The sequence below is a fragment of the Cyprinus carpio genome, chromosome B1 (assembly GCF_018340385.1).
Source record: "Cyprinus carpio isolate SPL01 chromosome B1, ASM1834038v1, whole genome shotgun sequence".
Taxonomy (NCBI): Eukaryota; Metazoa; Chordata; class Actinopteri; order Cypriniformes; family Cyprinidae; genus Cyprinus; species Cyprinus carpio.
In genome coordinates, this window is record NC_056597.1 from 39,204,501 (window position 1) to 39,227,485 (window position 22,985).

At 34.6% G+C, this 22,985-nt stretch overlaps 1 protein-coding gene across 1 annotated transcript in view; it reads left to right on the plus strand.

Moving 5' to 3' along the window:
- LOC109091604 (VPS10 domain-containing receptor SorCS3) overlaps positions 1–22,985 on the plus strand; it is a 190,182-nt gene that overhangs the window by 61,376 nt on the left and 105,821 nt on the right. Inside the window, 1 exon segment of the mRNA XM_042716093.1 lies at positions 18,660–18,727. Coding sequence (XP_042572027.1) covers positions 18,660–18,727 — 68 coding nt within the window.

The following is a 22,985-nucleotide window of genomic DNA, read 5'->3' on the forward strand; positions in this document are numbered from 1 at the left end:
TTAAAATGTTTTTAAAATGATATTTTGAATGTAAATCAGTTTGAATTGTTAAAACATTTCAGAATATTCCAGTCATACTGTATTTAAAACAAATGCATGCAGCCTTGGTGAACCTTGGAGACTTGTTTCAAAGACATTTTTTTTAAAAAAATCACCAACCTCAACCTTTAGATAAGCAGAGTGTTATTCTCTTTGAAGTTTTCTTCACATTTTGACTGAACCAAGCTGAAAAGTAAGGTGTTGAGATCAGTTTGCATTATTCCAGTAATAAAAAGAGCTCGCTCCATTGGTTCAGATGCCTCATTCAGAGTTCTAGCTGGGTTTGGTTTTGTTACTTCAACAATGAAAAAGACTGGGAATACCATGGAAGATCATATTAGTTCTCAAAGGTTACTCTTCTTAGGGGACTCTTGGAAAGCTCAGTTGTGTTTCAAACTATGAACTGAAGTTCCTTAAGAGAAACAAAAATAGAATAAAAATCAAAATGTATGCCGATAAGAATAGCTCAGGAAATTTGGTCTTGGAAGATTCTGATGAGGTACTGTTGAGATCTCTTCTAAAACACCTGAGATCAGTGGAGTCTCTAGAGAAAAAGCAGGAGCCAAAGCCACTGTTTGCCTTTCGCTGAATCTAAAAGAAACATCTGAGAAATTAAAGAGATTTTATGTTCTTCTCAGTGGGTTTAGAGCTAGGGTTCCTCTGCTGTGTTCTTTGTCAATGGAAAGGACTTTGCTGTAACTGACAGCAATCATACATGTGGCATAAATGAAGGCTACTACACTGGTGTGCTTGTTCTTTTGCTAAAAGGGAAAATAATGAAATAATGTATCAAATCAAATAGCTTCTGAAAAGGGATAGGAAGACGAATGTAGAATAAGAAAGTTGAAGGCCTTTCTCAAAGCTTGTCACTGTTCTGTGGAATATTTGGCATTTGTGTGGCCTAAAGGCATTAGAAATTCATGATATGCATTGACTGTGTTCAGGATATTGACAGACAAAATAAATGTGCAACACATGATACCGATCGGGGAATTTGTGCATGTTTGTTCAGCGTCTGCTATCTTCAAAGTGCATAGAGTATCAAGGAGAAACTTGATTAGGCTTAAGTTCTGGCTAATAAGCTTTAATAGTTGTAATAAATTGCTGTAATATAGGCTGATTTCTTTTCCACTTCCCCTCGAAACTTTAGAAATAAATTACTGCAAAGAATCAGAGTTCCAGAGAAGATGCTGTATTTTGTCACTGCTAGTGTAGTACAAATGAGCAAGCTGCACAAAACATGCACAAAATATGATTGTGGTGAGAATCAGAGTTCCAGAGAAGATGCTGTATTTTAGTAAATGCTGCTCCACGTGTAAGCACGCAGGTGTAGAGATTTACCGCTGATTACAGAATCGGCTTTACTGTCGAGATGCGCATTAATGTCGTGCCGATATTTATCGTGCATCCCTAACACTGATACAATATAATTTGTTTTAATGTTTTACATTTTATTTTTATACAATTTATGTATATTATTTCTAATTTATAAAAAAAATAAATGGACAGAATATTAATTTCGGTGTGAAGTGTGCATTTAACGATACACAACTATTATTATATGATATTAATAAAAATACAACATTGTGTGTTCATTTGTCATGCTTCTGTTTGTTGTGTTCAACTAAAAGAATGTTTTGTGGGGCTAAAAATGCAAAAAAATAAGTTAAAAGTGCAAGTTTTTGAAAACGATTCTGTTATTGTCTCCGTGTAAACAACACACACAAGTACACATTTGTGAGGAAGTCGTGGCCTAGTGGTTAGAGAGTTTGACTCCTAATCCTAAGGTTGTGGGTTCGAGTCTCGGGCTGGCAATACCATAACTGCTCCCTGGGCGCCGCAGCATAAATGGCTGCCCACTGCTCCGGGTGTGTGTTCACTGTGTGTGTGTGCACTTTGGATGGGTTAAATGCAGAGCACGAATTCTGAATATGGGTTACCATACTTGACTGTATGTCACGTCACTTCGCCATCTTCTGGCATAGCATGCATAATACACCTTTTTTAACTGTTTTCTCATATCCGTGTGAATGGGGACCATTTTGACATTTTTTCTCATATCCGTGTGAATGGGGACCATTTTGACATTTTCTTCTCATATCCGTGTGAATGGGGACCATTTTGACATTTTCATCTGTACTTTTCCATTTTTAGTGCATTTTCTGTCGTCTAAAATGTACTCTTTCATGGTTTTTATTTCCATTGTTTGTTTTGTCCTTCAGTTTGTTCAGTGTTAACTTTGTGTTAATGAAGCTGCCATGTTCCTCGTCTTACTCACTTGCCATGACAATATTGCCCAGAGTACTTAAGTTTGTGCTTGAAGAAATATGAATTTGCCCATTGTGTAGTTGCAATTACCCAATGTGGAGGAAACAGTAGCTTTGTATTGTGATCACACAACTAAAATTAGTTTAACAGTTACATGACCTTATCAGCTGAACCACAGCCATGATTAAACACTCATCAAGAAACACAAACACTCATCTCTCAAGCGCAGAAACCTCATGTGCCTTCACTCAAATCTCTTTACCCTTCAGATGGAATCAGAGCAATTAGCTTTGCTTGGTCCTTGCTTTTTTCATTCTTATCTTTCAAGCAATTATCTCCATTTCCCCAAAGAAGAAGGCATCACTTAAGGTTTTCCATGTGTCATTGAAGTTTTTATTCTGAGTCACACATGAATACATGAATCACACACACACACACACACACACACACACACACACACACACACACACACACACACACACACACACACACACACACATCATGTCTTCTTGATTAACGCCATGCTATATCCTCCTGTCTTAATTATGTTTCTCTTTTTTCACACCAAGCTCCTGTCAGCTAATAGGAAACATTTTCACCTCAGTGGAAGATGGGAGGTAAAAAAAAAAGAATGACGTTTGAGAAATGGAGACAAGTAACTAATAGCGTAACCTTACGTCCAGGCATCAATCAGATGAAATTAGAAAGGGAATATGTTGTCTGTTTTACAGCTGTGAGATATGACTTCTGCCCAGTAGGTGTTACCAAGGAGATTGCTTGCTGTCATCCATCAAGCAGTGAATCCTTGAGGATCATGGGATATTACCTGATGGGCGATGCACGGCAACTTAGCAAAGCTCCAACTGTCAAGGACAGCGTGACGTGAGAGCTAAATGATGATGTTTCTTCCAGGATCTGAGACTAATGCTTGCACTTCTTTGCATTGCTTAATGTAATTGCAAAAATTGTGAACATAGACATCTCAAAAGAACAAAAACTAATTAAAATAGCAAAATAAATAAATAAATAAATAAAATTATCAAAACTATAATAATGAACAAGATACACTGCCCATCCAAAAAAAAAAAAAGTCACACACTCTAATATTTCCTTGGACCGCCATTAGCTTTGATTATGGCACGGATTCGCTGTGGCATCATTTCGATAAGCTTCTGCAATGTCACAACATTTATTCCCATCCAGAGTTGCATTCATTTTTCGCCAGGATCTTGTATTGATGATGGGAGAGTCGGACAACTGCGCAAAGTCTTCTCCAGCACATCCCAAAGATTCTCATTGGGGTAAGGGTCTGACTCTGGACTCTGTGGTGGCCAATCCATGTGTGAAAATTATGTTGCATGCTCACTGAACCACTCTTTCGCAATTTGAGCCAGATGAATCCTGTCATTGTCATCTTGGAATATGCCCGTGCCATCAGGGAAGAAAAAATTAATTGATGGAATAACCTCATTCAGTATATTCAGGTAGTCAGCTGACCTCATTATTTGGGCACATAAAATAATCATTCATGCAGTAATTATCCAATGGGAGGATCTTAAATATTTGCTTAGTTAAATCCAGTTGGTAACCTTTTTTTTGGACGGGCAGTGTATAATTAATTGAGAAGCAGTATTATTATTTTTCTTGTTTTTAAACATTAAAAAATAATAATAACCAGCACAACTGTTTTCAAGATTGATAATAATAACAAATGTTTCTTGAGCAGCAAATAAGCAAATTAGAATGATTTCTGAAAGATATATTTTTACAAGTGCATGTAGAGCATTTTTTTTTCCTACAATATTGGAATTCTATAAAAATGTATCATAATATCAAAATTATTGCACAATTATTATATTTAGCTAAAATAAAAACTTAAAAAATCTGGAACTGGTAACATAACTAAAACTAGAACTGAAACAAAAAAAGAAATGAAATTGATATAGATTAATATCTCAAAATAACAAAGGCTAATTAAAATGGCAAAAAAAAAACTAAAGTATAAAAACTAATAAAAATGAAAATGAAAAATATATTGAAAAAATATTAGTGTCTAAAATACTAAAATAACATTGCAACTACAATAAAAAAAAAACATTCATTCATTCATTCATGTAGTCTTTTTCTTAATCTTGTCTTGTGGTCCAGTTAAAAATAAATAAATAAATAAATAAATAAACCTATAATAATGAAAAAAATATGTAATTACTTGAGAAGCAATATTATTGGACATACAGTAAATAAAAAGTCATTTTAGGTGTATGCAGACCATATTAATTGGATTTTTTGTTATTTTTTACATTCTACAATATTGGAATTCTATTAAAATTTATCTTCATATTTTTGGAAAATAAATAAAAATGTAACTGTCCTCGTTATGACGTTTCAACTTCTACTAAAAACCAACAAAAAGTGGAAAAAGAGAGACTAAAATTGTCCATGTGGAAGGAACAAATGTAAAACACAATGAATCAACTCTTCACATGAGGTTAGTCTTCCTAAAAATTCTTCTCTCCTCAGAGCAAATGTATGAAAAACAGGTTCCCCATGTCTGGTCTGCAGTTATTCAGTCTGACATGCACAGAGAGCCCTTGCAAGATCTGTACCTATGAGTCACTGCTTCAGCTCCAGTGCACTGAACTTTACCCCTCGGACTCGACCGCAGACGCAGAGAACATTACATGAGGAGAAAGGTGAACAACTAATCCAATTGGTACTGTGGGTAGATGACTAAAAAACTATTTATATAATTACCCTATGAAAGAAATTTGCTTCTCATTGCATATATGTATACATACTTACATACAACTATACACCAATATATACTGTCACTTTGATTAAATATTACTCATACCATGAAATCAGGTTTTATTTCTTTTGCAACATTTTCAAGCAAATAGCCATCAATAAAAATGTAAACATTGCGATAAAGATCCCTACAAAGTAATGATTGGGAAAAAGAGAGAGAAAGAAATCAGTGTGAAAATCAAGGCTCATGAAACAACTTAGCAAAGGGCTGCTAATCCATTTAGAATACAATGTTCCTTTGGGTGATTTCGTTAAAACCAATTAGTGCTGGAAAGGTCAAAGGCTTAGAAGGGGGAAAAAAAAAACATCAAAGTAGTTTGGTCCTTAGTTTAAATTTGACCAACAGAGCTAATGCTTTGCAATTCAATTGTGCATGTTAATAAGAACACTTGAATTTAAGAGGAAGGAGGAAATGAGTTCAAAGAGGCAAGAGGACGAGAGAGAGAGAGAGAGAGAGAGAGAGAGAGAGAGAGAGAGAGAGTTCAGTGGGAATGCACTACGGTGCTGGCCTTTTTCTGTAGCTCTCAAGTGCGCACATTATCAGGTGGCTGTTTACCACAAGAACACTCATGCGCTTGTGTGGGAGCCGAAAAACAAAAGCCATCATCCGGAAACCAACCTCTCTGCATATTTTAACCGAACATTCAACATGGTCCACCTGGCAGATTTATAAATGACCATAATCATCTATCAGAGAATGTTTTTTTTTATTTTATTTATTATCTAAAGAGACTTGCAATGCTGTAATTTAAGGGTCGGTCCACCTGGAGTCATGGGGGTTAAGTGCTTTGCACAAAGGAACAGCAGTGATGTGGTGATGGAAGACATTAACCCTCAAGTTAGTGGTTTTTATTCTCTTACTGTATGTCACCAGTACACCAACAAGATCGAAAGCAGGTTCCACAGTTCATGTCTAGCTAGCTGTCAAGTTTTTTTTATTAAATTTTTTTAATCTACTCTCCTGTCTGATTTGCTTGTCGGACAAAATGGAGGATTCAATGTTATGATTGGTCAGATCGCCTGTCAGTCAAGCTTTCTGCAAAGGGTCTATTATAGGCAGTGACTATTTGCAATGTGTAAATAGCGATAGAGGCCAATTACACTAAGTGAAAAATAGCATATTTTCTTAGTGACAGATGCTATTTACACTAAGTGAAAATGGTCGCTTTTGCCAAGTAAGACATGTTCTTGGATCAGCATCTTTTGATGATCCTGGATCAACATTATTGTCCAAACATATAGACTAAACCCAATCCCAACCCCTAAACCTAACCTTACCCATAATTTATTCCTAAAATCAGTGGGAAATGATAGCTCATATACAAGGGCGCAGAAGCAGTTAACCCTGATTTTAAGCCTAAAACAGATATTTCCTGAAAAGCTTTATCTCAATTCTGATTGGTTGATTGGAATGTTGTACTTGGTGAAATCACGCTCACCAAGTGAAAATAGTGATAGAATCTATTTAACATTAGGTACAAATAGTAAAAATAGTGTTTTTAGGAAAATGGTATTTACACTAAGTGCAAATAGCTAAAGATTCTATTTATATATGTCAAAATAGCGGGATTTTCTGCTTTTTATACTACTTGCAAATAGTGGCAATTTTCTGCACCTCAGTATTGTAGTACATTATGAAAGTACAGTATGCAGTAATAACATATTGAGTGTAAATTGTAATTTTAATTCAAATTATTAAATGGATGCCGCCTTATTGGAAAAATAAAGCCCTCCCTACACCTGCCCTTACCCTACACAATACTTTATTTTCAACCTTTTGATTATTTATTTTTTATTGAAAGTAAATGCCTTTCCGAAGTGATATTAGATTTGAAAAGGAGGATAAAAGTTTGGCAAAATGTGGATACAAACCTGGGTTGATCGCGTCAAAAAGACTACGGTATGCACTTTACCACCTACACCACTGGAACTGAACAAGGTGGCTATTTGCACTTATATTCAAAGTATTATATATGCATTATACATTATACATTATATTCAAAGTATTTCCACTTTGACATTTCCAAACCACTGTACCTTTAATTATCTTTTATCTTTCTGTCTTAAGGAATGAGTGATCCACAGTAAAATAAGTGTTTTTCAATGTTGCACAGCACATGTCTCTAGAAATGAAGAAGATTGCCACAGTGTTTAACATAATGAGAAGGACTCTGGGCTTCTGCTTTGATTTCTGGGCACTGGCGATACAGAGCTGGTGAAGACAGAGAGAGAGAGAGAGAGAGAGAGAGAGAGAGAGAGAAGATGAGGGTTTACACAAAAGGGTTTTAACTTTTGTCTCACACTAAGGGCCTGCTGCCCGTACTCCAGGCAGTCAAATAGTGTTTGATTCACACGACTTGCTCGAGAGGTGGCCAGGGAGAAGCAGATGCACCCTGGGAAAAGGGAAGTGGGCGTACAAGGGAGAGGGAACACTGCTCTGTGCATGTTTTTTGGAGTTTATTTTTTTCTTTTTTGCAAGGGGACGTCAACAGACTTGTAGGTTTGTGAATACAATAGATCTGCACTAAAGTGGGTTCCTACATCTTTATATTTTTCTCTAAGGAAAGGCTCAAAGCAGCCATGTCAGGGTTTTTTTTTCTTACAGAATATTTGAGCAAATAAATGCCTTCAGTGCTTTTGATCATATCTAAAGTGACAGCTTAGGATTCAAACACTTTGCAAGTTAACATAGTTCATCTGACCTTAACATTTTCTGTTTATTTACGGATTATACTTGCAGCCCAATGCAAGATTTTTTTCCTATGCACAAAATGGATGCCTGATGGTTGTCAGCCAGTCTTAAAGAGCAAAAACTGATTTTTGTGGGGGTCTTGTTGCCATGGTAACATGCTCTTTAAAGAACTGAAGTGGGAAAGAAGTGGAGTCATCGATGCATATTACGTATTAATCTGTGTTGTTGATATATATGCCGGATAATGGGAATCAATGGCAGCCATTAGTGTGATTGAAGTGTTTAATTATTTTGTTTGATTAAAAGTAAAGATGTGCAAAAGTATCTGGACCACTTTAGGGTAAATATGTTTGAAAAGACACTCGATGTATGACTTCATCATTATCTTCCCCCAAGGCTCTGATGGGAATAGATTTTAAAGCAAACAGCATTTGAAGAAATGAAAGTGAACATTATTATTCAATAAAGTGTTTACTTGCCACTTGTTTCCATTCATGTGATCAGTGCTGAGGAGTAACTAAACTACACTTTCCATTAGCATAACCAATTTGAATTTAGCTTTTTAAAGTAAAAAGCTATTTTTTTTTTTTTTTTTACTTTTTCTATCGAGCAGCATGTACAGTAGCGTGTTTTTTATAAATGAATCGATTCATTCCGACAGTTCTTGTTAATAAATGTTATGAATAGTGCCGTTCACTCTTTCTTTTTGACAGTTTCTGTATTGAATGTAGTTTAAATTATAACATTTATAAACTTTCAATTATAAGTAAGCTTGAATCTACAGGTTTAAGGTAGCTGTCATGACACTGCATGTAAGTAGAAGTAAAAATTTAAATGTGCACTAAGTGATTTTTGAAGCTTTTGACCACAGCGTCGGACCGAGTGGTTTTACAGTGTTGTATGGAATAAGGAGTGTTTGGGTTTGTTTTTTATTGATGGGTGGTGTAGAGCGCTCAATTTGAGTACAAGCAAATTGACTATAGAGAGAGAGATGGCAGATAAAAAAGAGAGGAAAATATCAGAGAAACAAAACATTAAAAAGGAAGGGCTCAAATCAGATGCTGAGGTTGCGTTGTTTTGTCTTGATAGGTGAGTAACATTGATTTTAATTTGTTTCACACAACTTATCCGTGTTGGCTTTTGTTTGAATATGCTTGTGTGAAATCTTTGCTTTTTTCCGCGATCGTCGTTATGCCAGGGTTGTGTATGTATGTGTGGGGCGGAGATTTCAAAATAAGGGCAAGGTCCTGTTGGGTATGGGCGTGTTTGTTTTAGTGCTTTCAAATAACAGCATCATTTGGCAGAAATCGCTTAGTGCACCTTTAACAAATGCATTTAGATTAGGTTTTACATTTTTCTCATCACTAGATTTTCACTTACAGTATTACAAGACTAGAGTTACATCTAGCTACACTGACAGATGGGCTGAAGTCCATATTTTAACAATCTGCTTAATTAAAATTTCTGCAGATAAGCTCTCTATGTTTTCTTCTAACGAGCATTCATCACACTTACACTGATTTTAATTATGAATACCCCTAGCTACGTGTAGTTTCTCTATCTGTTGTGACACTTTTTTGGTGATCTAGGAACATCTGTGTGGTTTCTCTTAAATTTAATGAAAACAGGATCTGAGCAATGAGAACAGCAACCGACTGAACTCTTATTCTCAGAATGCCGTGTGACGACTCATGGTAGTGAACTCCAGAAGCTTAATTAGACTGTGATAGGAGGCATCCAGTCAAACTGTCACAAGGCAGCAAACTCAGATTTCTGTTTTAGTATGGCCTGTTGCTCTGATTAGCACCTAATGAACAGTTAACGTGCTAATTAATAACTGTGTGGAGGTAATGCGTATGTTGTGGTGAATGTGGTTTCTGTTTTGCACTGGAAGACACTGTTGGAACACACGCTGCATATATCGCTAGCATACTTTTTGAAATGAATAAATCGATATTATCAGAATACATTGCTAATTATGAATGGTCATTAATGGAATAAGATTCAGTGACTAGCAGGGGCAATTATCTGGTTATATATAACTAGTCCCTTTAATGTTGTTTATGTACATCTTTACATTTAAATTATTACTTTTATAATACTTTTATAAAAAATATACAGTATAATTTACTTTTTATTACTTAAGCGTGTTTATGTCAGACCTGGCATATTACAGTCAGGGTTATTATAGATTAGAATTTATTTATTTATTTATTTATTTATTTGTTATGTTTATATATTTTTATTTGTATTTTTTTTTCAAAGTGCTAACTGGTATCATTAAAAAAACAACAACAAAAAAAAAACTGTAAAATATAAATAAATAAATAAATAAATAAATGTGCATTGCTTTCTCACCACAGTGTAGTGGCATTTTCATGTTTAATGTGGACAGAAGGTAAAGTTATATAACATGGTTTGCATTTTAAATATACATTTATTTGTGGTGATTTTTTATAAATGAAAAACTAAAAATAAATGAAGAATAAAAAAAAAAAAACATTTTTGAGGGTCTTGGAATCAGGTTTGGTTCTTGGAGGGTCTTGTTTCTTTTCCAACTTCTATATAATTGCAGTCCATAAAAATATTCTTCCTGGAGATATCTTGACTCATTTAAAATAGATCCCAGTATCTATGTTTCATTTTGAGGTTATGTGAAATGACACAAGCTGGCAAGAATTTGATTCCTCGCTGAGTTATGAAGTAGTAAATGCCATAAATTATGTTGAGAGATAGATAGATTATGTGTGTGTATGTGTGTGAGAGAGAGAGAGAGACAGCATAGGTTATTCCATGTTCATTTTAATGAGAAATCCTCCTCATATTGTGTTAACAGCCATACTGACATAGCTATACTATGTTATGAATAGCAATCTAGCATCACTGCATGTCATATGTCACTGTATGGATTTTTCTCTGGTTGTTCAATTGGTTTTTTTGGATTAATTTTGTTATTATGTATATTCGTTGACATGTTTGTTCTATATGTTATAATGTCAATACCCTGAGGCTGAACCATCTCCCCTTTTGGATATTTGAGAACACTTACATAGGAATTCACTAAGGAGGAACTGGGCTCACATATAGCTTAATTTATTTCCATGCAATGTTTTGTTGCTTCTGCGCCTGTCAAGGAATTATGCAAATCAGGTAACGACGCAAACACGCCTCAAAAATATTAGAGCAGAATGCAATTTGCACAGTCTTCCCCATTCCCCAACAGAATTCCCCATCTTGGTTGTGGAGGATGTACCAGAGTAGTGGTGGCATACTTGACTGGGATTGTATAGAATGTCTTCACTAGCGTGATCAAGGAAAATGAGTCTTTTCATTATGAATCAAGCTGGCTCATATACATATTGCATGTAACAAGCAGGGGCTGCAACATTCAGAATTAAACAGAGAAATAATTGTTCCCATTTTCTTTCCCAATTTAGTTCCTGAATTTGAATTGAGGTAGCACTGTGGTAGGATTCAGAACTGCAGTTCAGATTTGAATGTAAAGAAGTAGAATTGAAATTCAGAACAACCCTACAGTATCACTGTAAACATTTAACTAGAAAAAAAGTCAAGATGACAGATGGATGGAGAGATAGGACCCAGATAGACAAATAGATGCTTGATCGATTGATAGAGAGATGGTAGAGAGATAAATAGAGGGACAGATAGAGAGATAGACAGGTAGACAGAAAAATACATAGATAGATGGACAGGTGAATGGATGAATAGATATATACTAGATAAACAGATATGGATAGATGGATGATGGATGGTAGATAATTGATAGAGATAGAGAGATAAAGGATATAGATAAATGATGGATGGATAGACAGATGGATAGATGATTGATAGAAAAATAGAGGTGCAGATATAGATAAAGGGTGGATGGATGGATAGATAGATGTATAGATGATTGATAGTGGGATAGATAGATATACTGTACATGATGGATGGATGGATTATAGAGAGATAGATAGATAGTTACAGATAGATGGATGAATGAATGGATAGATAGATAGACCGATATATGATTGATAGAGAGATATAGGGATGGGTGTAGATAAATGATGGATCGATCAATAGATAGATAGATAGATAGATAGATAGATAGATAGATAGATAGATAGATAGATATAGATAATGCAATAGATATACATAAAGGATAGATGGCCCTAGGGGAAAATGTATTTGTCGGGGGACCGCCCTGGTGGCTAGTTCCTGTAACTGAGTTCATATCTGAGTTCCTACAAGGTGCGAAAGCCCCTGTGGATAGATAAATCAACCACTGCTGTTTTCTGAAGGTCTGATTTTGTGTTTGTGGGCCATCGTGTGCACTTGTCCTCTACTCCTTTTGCAACATCTAAATCAAACATGATGCATCAGAGCTTATTCTTTGCGCTAATCCATAGGGAGCAATTCAGTCCCCACCCGCAATGCTATTTTGACATGATGTGGCAACGAAACATTAAATCTGTCTTCTGCCGCAGAGGAACACACAATCTGTTCAGCGTCCGTTATGTCTCGGTGAACATTGTAAAAGTGTCAGCCAAAAGGCAGTGATGACATTTTCAAACATTTGTCTGTCAGCCATCATTAACTGCAGGTGCATTTGTTTAAAAACCTCTCGTTTTGATGAGTTAATCGTAAAAATTGCATCTTGGCTGAGATTTTTGACTTCACTGGCTGATTTAATTCAACGGATTCATGAACAGGCCTCACACGCTACTGCTTAAAATGCAATACTTAATTTATGGCCACACAGGTCAGCATGTAGTTGACCCTGCAGTAGCCTCTGGCTAACAGGAGATAAAAGAATTCAAGATGCTTTAAAAGAGATGGAGGGAGAGTTTGAGAGAGAGAGAGGCGTTTTTCTAAAGAAGCCATTAGTCCCTTCATTAGTGGTGGGGCAAACCGCATCACTTCGAAATTAAGTTTGACACTTTAAATTGGTCTTTGTGGACATGGAACATTTAGTTATGCTAATAATATTTCTGTTTGTCGTGGTTGCTTTAATTAAAGTCCAATTGATGATAATCTAAGTCATGGATAATTGACATTTCTTTGATTAATTGCAGGTCAATTGGGGTTTTGCGGAGAGCAGCATCACAGAATGAGTAGTGTCTACTTGCATCGTCTTCTTACTAGTACACATGGTAACCATGTGACAACTTAAATGAATTAACTTGTGGGTGAGCTTCTTGAATGGAACTCTGAGACTGAATGATTGAAACCAACAGACTGGAAGCTAAATGGATTATGGTTGTTTCACAAACGTAAATCTAATGAAATGCTCAGAAACGATTTATCAGTGACTGAACACGGCTCGTAAAAGTTTCCTTTTTTGCAGAGGCTCATGACTAGGGCTGTAAAGTTTGGCCAAAAAAAATCTTATATGTAATATCAGTATATGTAATTTGTATTTATTTAATATACAAATTATATTTGGCTGCACTATAATGGTTTCCTAATTCAGAATATGATCAAATTTGTGTAGGTGGGTGTGTTTGGGTAATTTGGCTGTTGAAAATTTTACATTTAATACCACTCAAATTAACAAATTGACTTGAATAAAGATTTGTTCATTTTGAAGAAAGGTCAAAAGAGAGAGTCAGTAAAATGTTCCAGTTTTTCTATCACTAAAGAACAATCATTTTATTATGTTAGCATAAATTAGACAAGGACAAAGGCATAGAAAACCCAAGCGATCCCAAAACATACTACAGTATGAATTATGTCTAATACATGTAACAAAACATAAACTATAAACTTGACTTGACTATAAAAAATGACCTGACACATGGAACAGTGTAACATACTGTACTTTAATACACAACAAACATGACAAACAGGGCTAATGCTGCACTCCAGTTACCTCAAAAGTCAGATGTAGGAGCTGGTAATGACGTCACATCCAAGTACAAAATCCAAGATGGACACGTCATTTGTGACCCTGGACCACAAAACAGTCCTGGACCAGCCAAAACCAAAATAAAGTAAAAAACTGTATGGGTCAAAATTATCGATTTTAGCAATGCCAAAAATCATTAAAATAAAAAAAAAAGAATTTTCCATGAAGATATTTTGTAAATTTGAGTATCAAATAAAAAAAAAAAAATGTATACATTGCTAAGAATTTGTTTGGACAACTTAAAAGGCGATTTTCTCAGTATTTTGATGTTTTTGCACTCTCAGTTTCCAGATTTTCAAACAGCTGTATCTCGGCCAAATATTGTCAGATCCTATTAAACCATATATCATTGGAAAGCTTATTCATTCAGCATTTAGATGATTTATAAATCTCAATTTTGAAAAACCTGACACTTAAATTGTGGTTTTGTGGTCCAGGGTCACATTTGTTAGCAATACCAGTTACTGGTAACAGCAGTATTTTGCAAATATAATGCCAGAGCTTCATGTCCACAAAACAGAGTTTGGATAGTTCTGCGTGCCCCACTGAGTTTGAGACACAGACAAACATAAGGGCTAATAAACAATATTTTATTACTGTTTCTCTTTTGTTGGAATTTCCAACTTCCAAGAACAAGTGGAACGAGGCAATAAATACTGGGTAAATTACATGACAAAAACAACCAATGACAAACCAAACTGCTAAACAAGATAACTAGACAAATGTACATGAACCAGTGAGAGAACAGAACAAGATAATAAACAAGTGCAGTTTCGATTCAGTTTTGGAATGTTTATGATTGTTTACTCATATCTGCTTGTTTTGCAGTGGTTTATTGTATATTATGCCGAGGACCATTCATCAGAGGTAGATCTGTGCTTTATTTGTAAGCAAGAGTTCTGCTGATCAGATGGAAAATACAATGCAGAATGGCATCAAGAGGTTGGAGCCTCCACATTGTGTTTGTGTAAAATGCCACTGCAGCTGAGTCCTCTGTGCTTTCACACAATAAAGAATAGAAGCCCTTAGGGACATGAAATCTCTCTGTGTGTCTCACACCCCTATATTCAATTATTTTTCTTTCTTTCTTTCTTTCTTTCTTTCTTTCTTTCTTTCTTTCTTTCTTTCTTTCTTTCTTTCTTTCTTTCTTTCTTTCTTTCTTGTGTGCAGAATTATTACACTATATTGCTAATGGCAAGGTTTTTTTATTTTTATTTATTTTATTTTATTTTATTTTATTTTTTTATTTATTTTTTTTTGCTTCTGGTTTTGTGGCTTTCATCCACTCCAAATACATCTGTGAGTTTCTCTGCAATCTAATTTGAAAGAATTATTGAGAAAAATATATATTTTTTTTAATAAAAGATAAATATAGTATACTAAGCATAGTACTTGTAAAAAGATGAAAAAGAAAAAAAGCAAATATCTCATCTTCTTATGGTTTATATTGCAGTGTCTGCATATCTTCTGCTATCTCCAAGATTTTTGATGTGTTTCTCTCTCGATTTCTAGATCAAGTCCGTATTTTCTGAGGATTTTTCTCTTGTTAAATTGTTTAATGTTAATATATATTAAAATGGCCTTGGGGTCTCTGATCAGTGCTTGAGAGTTAAGAGGGAGTGAAAGGGTTCAGAGGTTGTGATTTTTTCTTAACTAACTTATGATTCTTTCCTAACTAACTTGGGCAAGTCTTCAAATTTCTTTCCATAATTGGTTTCTCTTCTTATTTAGACTACTTGCAACTCTGTGGTGGAAGGATCATTCTTGGTTTGAACAATCTGTTCTCCATATTTTGGGTGAATTTGATGTGTGTTGGCATGAACATTTTTCAGAGTCCGTCTGTTAGGCTGGCCTTGGCTTTTGCTGAAGCCACTTGGTTATACTGTAGAATCATTTTGTGAAGAAAAGGGGTTTGAACAGAGTATAAGCTACTTTTTTCCCCCTCTCATACATTTTGTTCACGTCTTATGACTTTTATCTTCTGAAACAGACACCGAGTAGCCGCTACTACCAACATGACTCAAAGTGACAGCTTGTTTGTCGCCCTGCTTCAGGGAAGAGGCCTGCTTTACACTAGGCAAAGCTATCAAAGGAAAATGAATATGAATATGCAAATGAAACCCATCATCTCAAACCTACCTAGACCTGTACAGGAAACACAGCAGCATCTGACAGAAGGAAATGGCCGTAATTATGTAAAATGTCCACATGAGGGACAATGTGTTGCAACGATGACTTATAATCATTGATGTGTTTTGATTTTGTTTGGCATTTGTAAGTTGTGAGCCCTTTATTAATTATATAACTGTATGTCGCCTAATGTGATGCAGCCCATGTATGTCCTTTTGGTTTCAAAGGTAATTAAGTCATGGTGTGGATTTCGTTTTTTATTTTTTTGGGGTGTATTTACTGTGCTAAATTCATTTTGGAAGTCAATTCAGAGATTTGTTTCTTGTCTTTAGAGCACTATTTTGTAAATAATTTAGTGTGTTTTTTTGGCTGATGATACAAGGTGCAACTTTTTGAGCTATTTTGCCGGCCAACTTTTTCTGAGCATTGTTGCTTGGGCAATTTCCCACTGAGAATGGGTAACAAATTTCCCAACAAATTTCTATCTGGATGCTTTAGATCAGTCATGGGCCCTGTGCCTCACCTGGTTGCCCATTGACGGAAACATTAAGCAAAGTTGCCTGGCAACAATTCTCAAAATGTTGCCCCCTTATCATTAGCCTTTGTTTGGTTACTTGGTAGAAAAATTGATAAGATCTTCACCAAAATCCTCAATAAGAAGAACTGTGCCACTATTTACGTCATGTTGTCTTCTAGAGGAGTAATGTCTGGAGAATGTCTGCTGTCAGTTGATTTTAGCAGATTTTTTAAAAGAAAAAAAATGCTTTAAAAATTCCAAGTCATTTCAAACCTGCAGGAGGTTCTTTCTCCTTTTAACCACAAAATAAATTATATTAAAAAAAAAAAAAAAAAAAAAGAGGTTATTGTAAAAATATTTTTCTTTAATAAATATATTTTCTTTTTTGGGTGAACTATCCCTTTAAAGGAAAGGTGTGCCGAATCAGTCGGGAAAACATTAAAACAATTTGCACATATTTTATTTATTTATTTTTGTATATATTAAATCAGTATAAAAATAAATGTATTAAAACAAAATTAAACAAGTTAAATATACACATTTTTTTTCATAGATATATATATTTAACAAGTTTAAAAATAAAATCTAAAAGTAAAATATAAGCATACATGAAAATAAAATTTGCACTAAAGCATGATGTCATGATGATTTTTTTCTAAAACAAACTAAGTTTTAATAATAAAATGTTTGAATGCAGTGAGAATGTTTTCAACATTTTGCATTTTATAGTATGATACCTATAACAACAATATAATTTTAAAGATTGTTCTAAGATATAACAATATATTTTAGAACAGAGGAATGATATAATTTTTTTTTCTTCCAGCTGATGAACGATAAAAGAATTGATAGCCAGTCAGAATCCATCCTCAAGTATTTAAAGTGACAGACGATAGGACTGAAGCACTTGCTTTTAATAAACAGAATGTCATCGTCCGTTGGTGTGGATGCTGAATGCGTAATTTCTTGATTAAGAGGGCGACACATCTTACTCCATTTTTCCTTACAGTGCCACCATGAAGCGAAGAAAAATGCAAAGAAAACACATTTTTAAACCTTTAAGTGGTGTGCGCAGTAAAGCATGTCGAGGCGTTTGATGGGGTCGGTGCTGTGAACGTGTGATGCGCATGCATGCATGAGTGTTTGACGTTCTGGATGGATAGTTCAGCAGCTCCCGCTGTCTTCTCACTGACCCTCAGGCTAAAAGCTCTCACAGATCATAGAGCCCAAGGTCAGGGTTGAGAACTATCAAGCTCAATCCCACCCGGCTTAAAGCCTCGAAGGCCGATTGAGTCCTGCTTGTTGACACAAAAGAGAAGTAAACACAACATCACGGGGGTCGGGAAGACAAACAATTGAAGGGCTTTGGGAAAAATGAGCATAGCTATCCACCAGCCCTTAGGCAGCCCTTAGGTTTCTAAATAGCTTTAAATAAGTTTTCTGAGGAGTAGATGTCAAAATTACTGCTGTTTTGGCATTAAGTTGATACTAAATTAAAATAAGATACCCAACTTGGCAATGCATTGATGTAAACATGGTAAGTTTATCTTCTGTGAAAAACATTGTTTGTACAATATTGCATCAGTAGCTGTGCATGCAGTGTAAACTCTTGTAATCTAATTAACCTTCTGCTGTTTAATATTGCTAATACTTTTATTTATTTATTTTGTTAAAGTATTTTAATATATTTTTATTTTGTAAAGTAATAAGTGTTTATTTAATCATGACATACTATACAGAATTAGAAAGGGCAAAGTCTTGAGAAAGTACTGTTCTTTATTCCTACTGATTAAATATATTATATATATATATATATATATATATATATATATATATATATATATATATATATATATTTGCTCATTATATTTTTATGATGTTCATTTTTACTCTTAAATGTCTTTGCACACTGAGTCCAAATCCGTTTTTTTTTTTTTTTTTTTTGTATTATCATCCTTTCCTATCAAAATGCTTGCGACAGATGCAAAAACGCAGAAAATCGAACCTGATCTGAATTCAGTGTGTAAACATGAGGTCGTATTTATTTTTAAACGTGGACAATAATTTTGGACTCAGTGTGCAAAGACCTTAAGAGATATAGCACTGTTGTTATTAACTTGAATCTTGCAGTCTGTATACCTGTCCTGGAAATTGAAATATGTGAAGTCTCCTGTAGCTCCTTTTTGGTTCTAAAAAGAAACTGTCTGCAATGAATATAAATGTGATTGAAAGAAATAAGAGTAATAAATAAGCCAGTGCATATAGATTTATTATATTTTTTTGTTTTCTTTTCACAGGTGATTCTGATTCTCACCAAGCTGTATGACTTTCACCTTGGCAGTGTAACGGAAAGCACTTTATGGAGGTGAGTTAAAAGCTACCATCTCTTCCTCTATCTCCCACATCTCTCCTTCCATCTTAGCTCTTTCCCCGTTCTCCATTACACTTTCTACTCAAGGCAAAGTATGTAAGCAATGGAAAGCGGAGTTATGTGATTTTGCCTGGAGTGAGGAGCAATATTCACTCCAGGAACTATTCCATCCAAAGCAAGCTCTGTATTAATTTTATATTCACAACTTTTTTTGTCACATTTTTGTGGACAAAATGTATTTTATTTATTTTATTTTATTTTATTTTTGTTTTTGCCAGTTGTATTTTTGTTTTTGCCAGTTGGAAAGTAAAGCCTGTTTCATAACTATCTCTACATTTAGAGCAGAAAAAAGACTTTGACACTGATCAAACCATAGAAGTCCTCTACAGTCTAAATTCAGTTTATTTTGTCATCGCTTTGTAATCCTTATTGGTTCTGTTAGATTCTCATTTACCAGTGTTTTTGGATGCTTTGTGCAATTGAGAGAGATAGGAGCAGCCTTATCTTTCACACGGTCAACTGAACACTTCAGTTTGGACAAAGAGAAGCCGCATGTTTTGGGTTGTTTAGTTTTGAGGTTTTTGGTTGAGTTTTGTTTTGGGTTGAAAGTTGAGTTGTCTTTTCATGAACTGCTGTGGGCCGAAAGGTTTCAAGGTTAATGGGTTTTCTGAGAATACACTGAATGATTTTCCTAGTAAAGGATGTGTCTCATTCTATGTGCAATATAAGTACAGACTATGGTTACTATATTACGATGTAATTGTTGTGCAATTAAGCAATCACTATACGTCAAATTTGGAAAAAGATCTTGGAAGTCAATTATACTCTATTTAATTTATATTAAGTTTTAACTCAATTTTAAAGAATGGAAGATTTTATACTACATCGACCATGTCTGATCTGTTATTTGTAAATACAATTAATTATTATTACTATTATTATTATTATTAATATTATTATTCTTTTTAGGGTTATGTACCAATCTGAGCTTAATTGAGAATCAGTTGCTGTATTTGAATTGACGTGGCAAACATGATGCAGAATTGTAGTTTGAAAAGGAAGTTAAGATATTCAGTAGATTTTAGAAGATATTAAGTATTGATTAAAAAACAATAAAATAAGTATAAAAATAGCATATATATATATATATATATATATATTTGAAAAGATAGAGAGATATAGAGATAGAGAGTGTTATATATATATATATACTTATTTTATTCTATTATTTTTTAATCATATTTAATAATTACATTTTGTAGAACAGGGTGAAGAACAAATCGCTTCACCTGAGTTTCTTTAAATTGCAATTTAGTAATTCTCTCTCTCTTACCTCCTTGATGTGTCCTTGATGTGCATGTAGTTTTAATTAAAAAAAAATGTAGAGAGAACACATGCTGGTGACGGAGAAAGAAAAAGAGAATAAAAAAATCATATGCAATTAACACTGTTTAATTGATTATTCACAATTTTAATTTGTCACATTTATCTGAGAGAACAAAATAATATATATATTTTTTTTAATTTTAATATAATTGTATTATTAAATAAGGGACAATAAGCTGGAGATGGAGAGAAAGTGAAAAGTTCACAATCTAATTGTCATAGCTATGGTGAATGAAATGCAAGTGGATGAACAATGCTAATAGTCTCCAATAATCCACAATAGGGCAAACACAGGATGGACAGGCAGGATGCACACATAGGGACTAAGTAGACCGGACAACAAACAGTGATCTGAACACAACTTAAATAGGAAGGCTGATGAGGGTAATTAATGACAAACACCTGAACCAAATGACAATAATCAGACATGAAGGAAAACTAGGTCACACAGAACACATGGAGAAGGAAAAACAACAAAAAAGGTCCTTGATGTGTGACACTAATAAACACAGTAATTTATCATCACATTTCTGCATGGACATTTTTTAATTTATTTTTTTATTACTGATTTGCAGGTAATTTGAATTGATAAAATGCAGAAAAAAATGTAAACTGGAGATGGAAAGAAAGAACACAATAGCTAGTTAAACACAATAGCCTACCAACTTCAAATCAACAGTAACACAAATACAAGCACAAACCTGACTGTCATGACGAAGACTGAATTCTCACACAGTTGTGTAGTCTGGTCTGCTAAACCCTGCGGCTCTGTGCAGCCTCACTTTTAATACATCACATTGACTGCTCCCATAGCAATGAAAGCATGTATTGACAAAATGATGGCTTGCTAATACTTAGTTTCCCACAAATCAGGCCTCTGGGGAGTTCTTTGCTCATTTACACAGGCTAACAACAAATCTAAGCGCAACCCTGGCGTCGATTGCCATTTTCTTTCTGCGTCTGCATTTAGCTTTGGTCACTGATGCTGTTTCATGATATAATGTACTTCAGGGACTACACATCTTCATTCTTAATTGAGATCAAAGTTCAATTAAGATGGAGGTGGATTTTGTTGGAGCAATTGGTGAAGTTTAGTTCCGCTAGCAGAAAACTAGACAGCTGTTGACTTTTTGAGAAAGGTCAGGGCACGAGCATCGCTCTGAGAAACGGCGTGTCAGTTTTAATGAACAGCATGACCTTAAACAATGGAGCAAGATCAGTCATTTTTACAGATAATATTCAAAGTGAATGAACCCCTCTGAGTGTGGATGTGAAGGAAATATCGGTGCCAGTAATAGAACTGACACTTGTTTTGCTCAAAGCACTGTGCCTCTTTCTCATGCAAACATCCTGGGTACACGGGGGAGGAAGAAAAACCTAATACCTTATTTATAATTCATTAGCAAAAATAGATGCAAAACGGAACTCTTAAGTTCTGAAACGTTGTTGCACTTTAATAGGATAGGAGTTAGTTTAAAGGTGCAATATGTATGAAATGGGTACTATAGTCAAAACAATATGTATGAAATGGGTACTATAGTCAAAATTTTAAATACTGGAGAGAGTTTTTCCTCTCGTCACCTCCTCCTATGCCAGTTTGAGGACTTACGCAATGTTAACAAGTTAATCCTCCTCAGACTTCATGCTCATGCGTGTTGTTTGTTTTGATGCATTTATGTATCCATGTTTTATTTTGCTTCTGGTCATAGAGATTTTTAGATGGATGTCGAGGCTTTTTTTTTGCAATAGAATCTGTGATCTCTGACCCAGTTCATTTGCTGGCTTCAAAGGCTGCAATACGATGTGTTTTCCAGCAACTGGCAACCCGGAGTGTCAAAATCCTATTGGGTAAATAGGCAGTGGGCGGAATCACACAGACCATAACAAAAACAGACATTCTTACTGGCAACCCGGAGTGTCAAAATCCTATTGGGTAAATAGGCAGTGGGCGGAATCACACAGACATATGAGCAAAATTTTTTACTTATTTGTTTATGCTTGTAGATGAAAGAACAAAACAAAACAAAACAAAACAATGAAAATCAAAACAGTTTGACAGCTCCTTATAATGGTGCAGAAAATAATGAGAAATAGTTTTTATAAGATATGTGAATAATTTTTTTTTTTTTTCTTTGCATGACTGTATTTGCACAAGATGAGTGTGAATAGAAGTCAGCGTCTTTAATTCTTTTCAAGCATAGCATGATGTGATGTACCTGCTGCTCTAAACCTTTTTTTTAAGAATTGGATTATGTGATTTAGGTGCTGCTGCCTTTTTTTGATTTTTTATTTCTGACTTTGGTGTCTTGGGGGTGTTACAGTTGTAAGAGTTTAAAGTTTTTGCATTTTGGCAGTGGCAGGTCTTATACAGAGTTGATATTTCACAGGTCAGCGCGTGCAACACCAGTCAGACCTTTCAGAGCAGGACTTACCTGATGTCCCTGACCTTTTAAAGAAGTCAGAATTTACCTCTCAGCAAGAAGAAAAACAAGAACTTTGCTGATGTTCATTTTCCCCATGGATTCTCTTTGTGCCATCTCTTACTAGGGGACAACAATTGTCCAGCTGTTTTTAGTCTTTGTGGCTTTATAGAATTGACATATGCTTGATTTCCAATGCACTCTGATCAGTCAAGACAGACATTTATATTGCAGTTTGCTGCAGGAGTGCCACATTTTTTATATTTTTTTTGACTTTTATGAACTTAAAATAAAATTAAATTATGTCTTTTCTTTCCATAAAATAATTTTCTTTGATTTTTATTTTTATATAAATTTGGTAATATTATATTATTATGTATTACTTATTATTATCTTATTATTATTATTATTATGAACTCTAGTTGCTATATTTGACCGTACCTCAA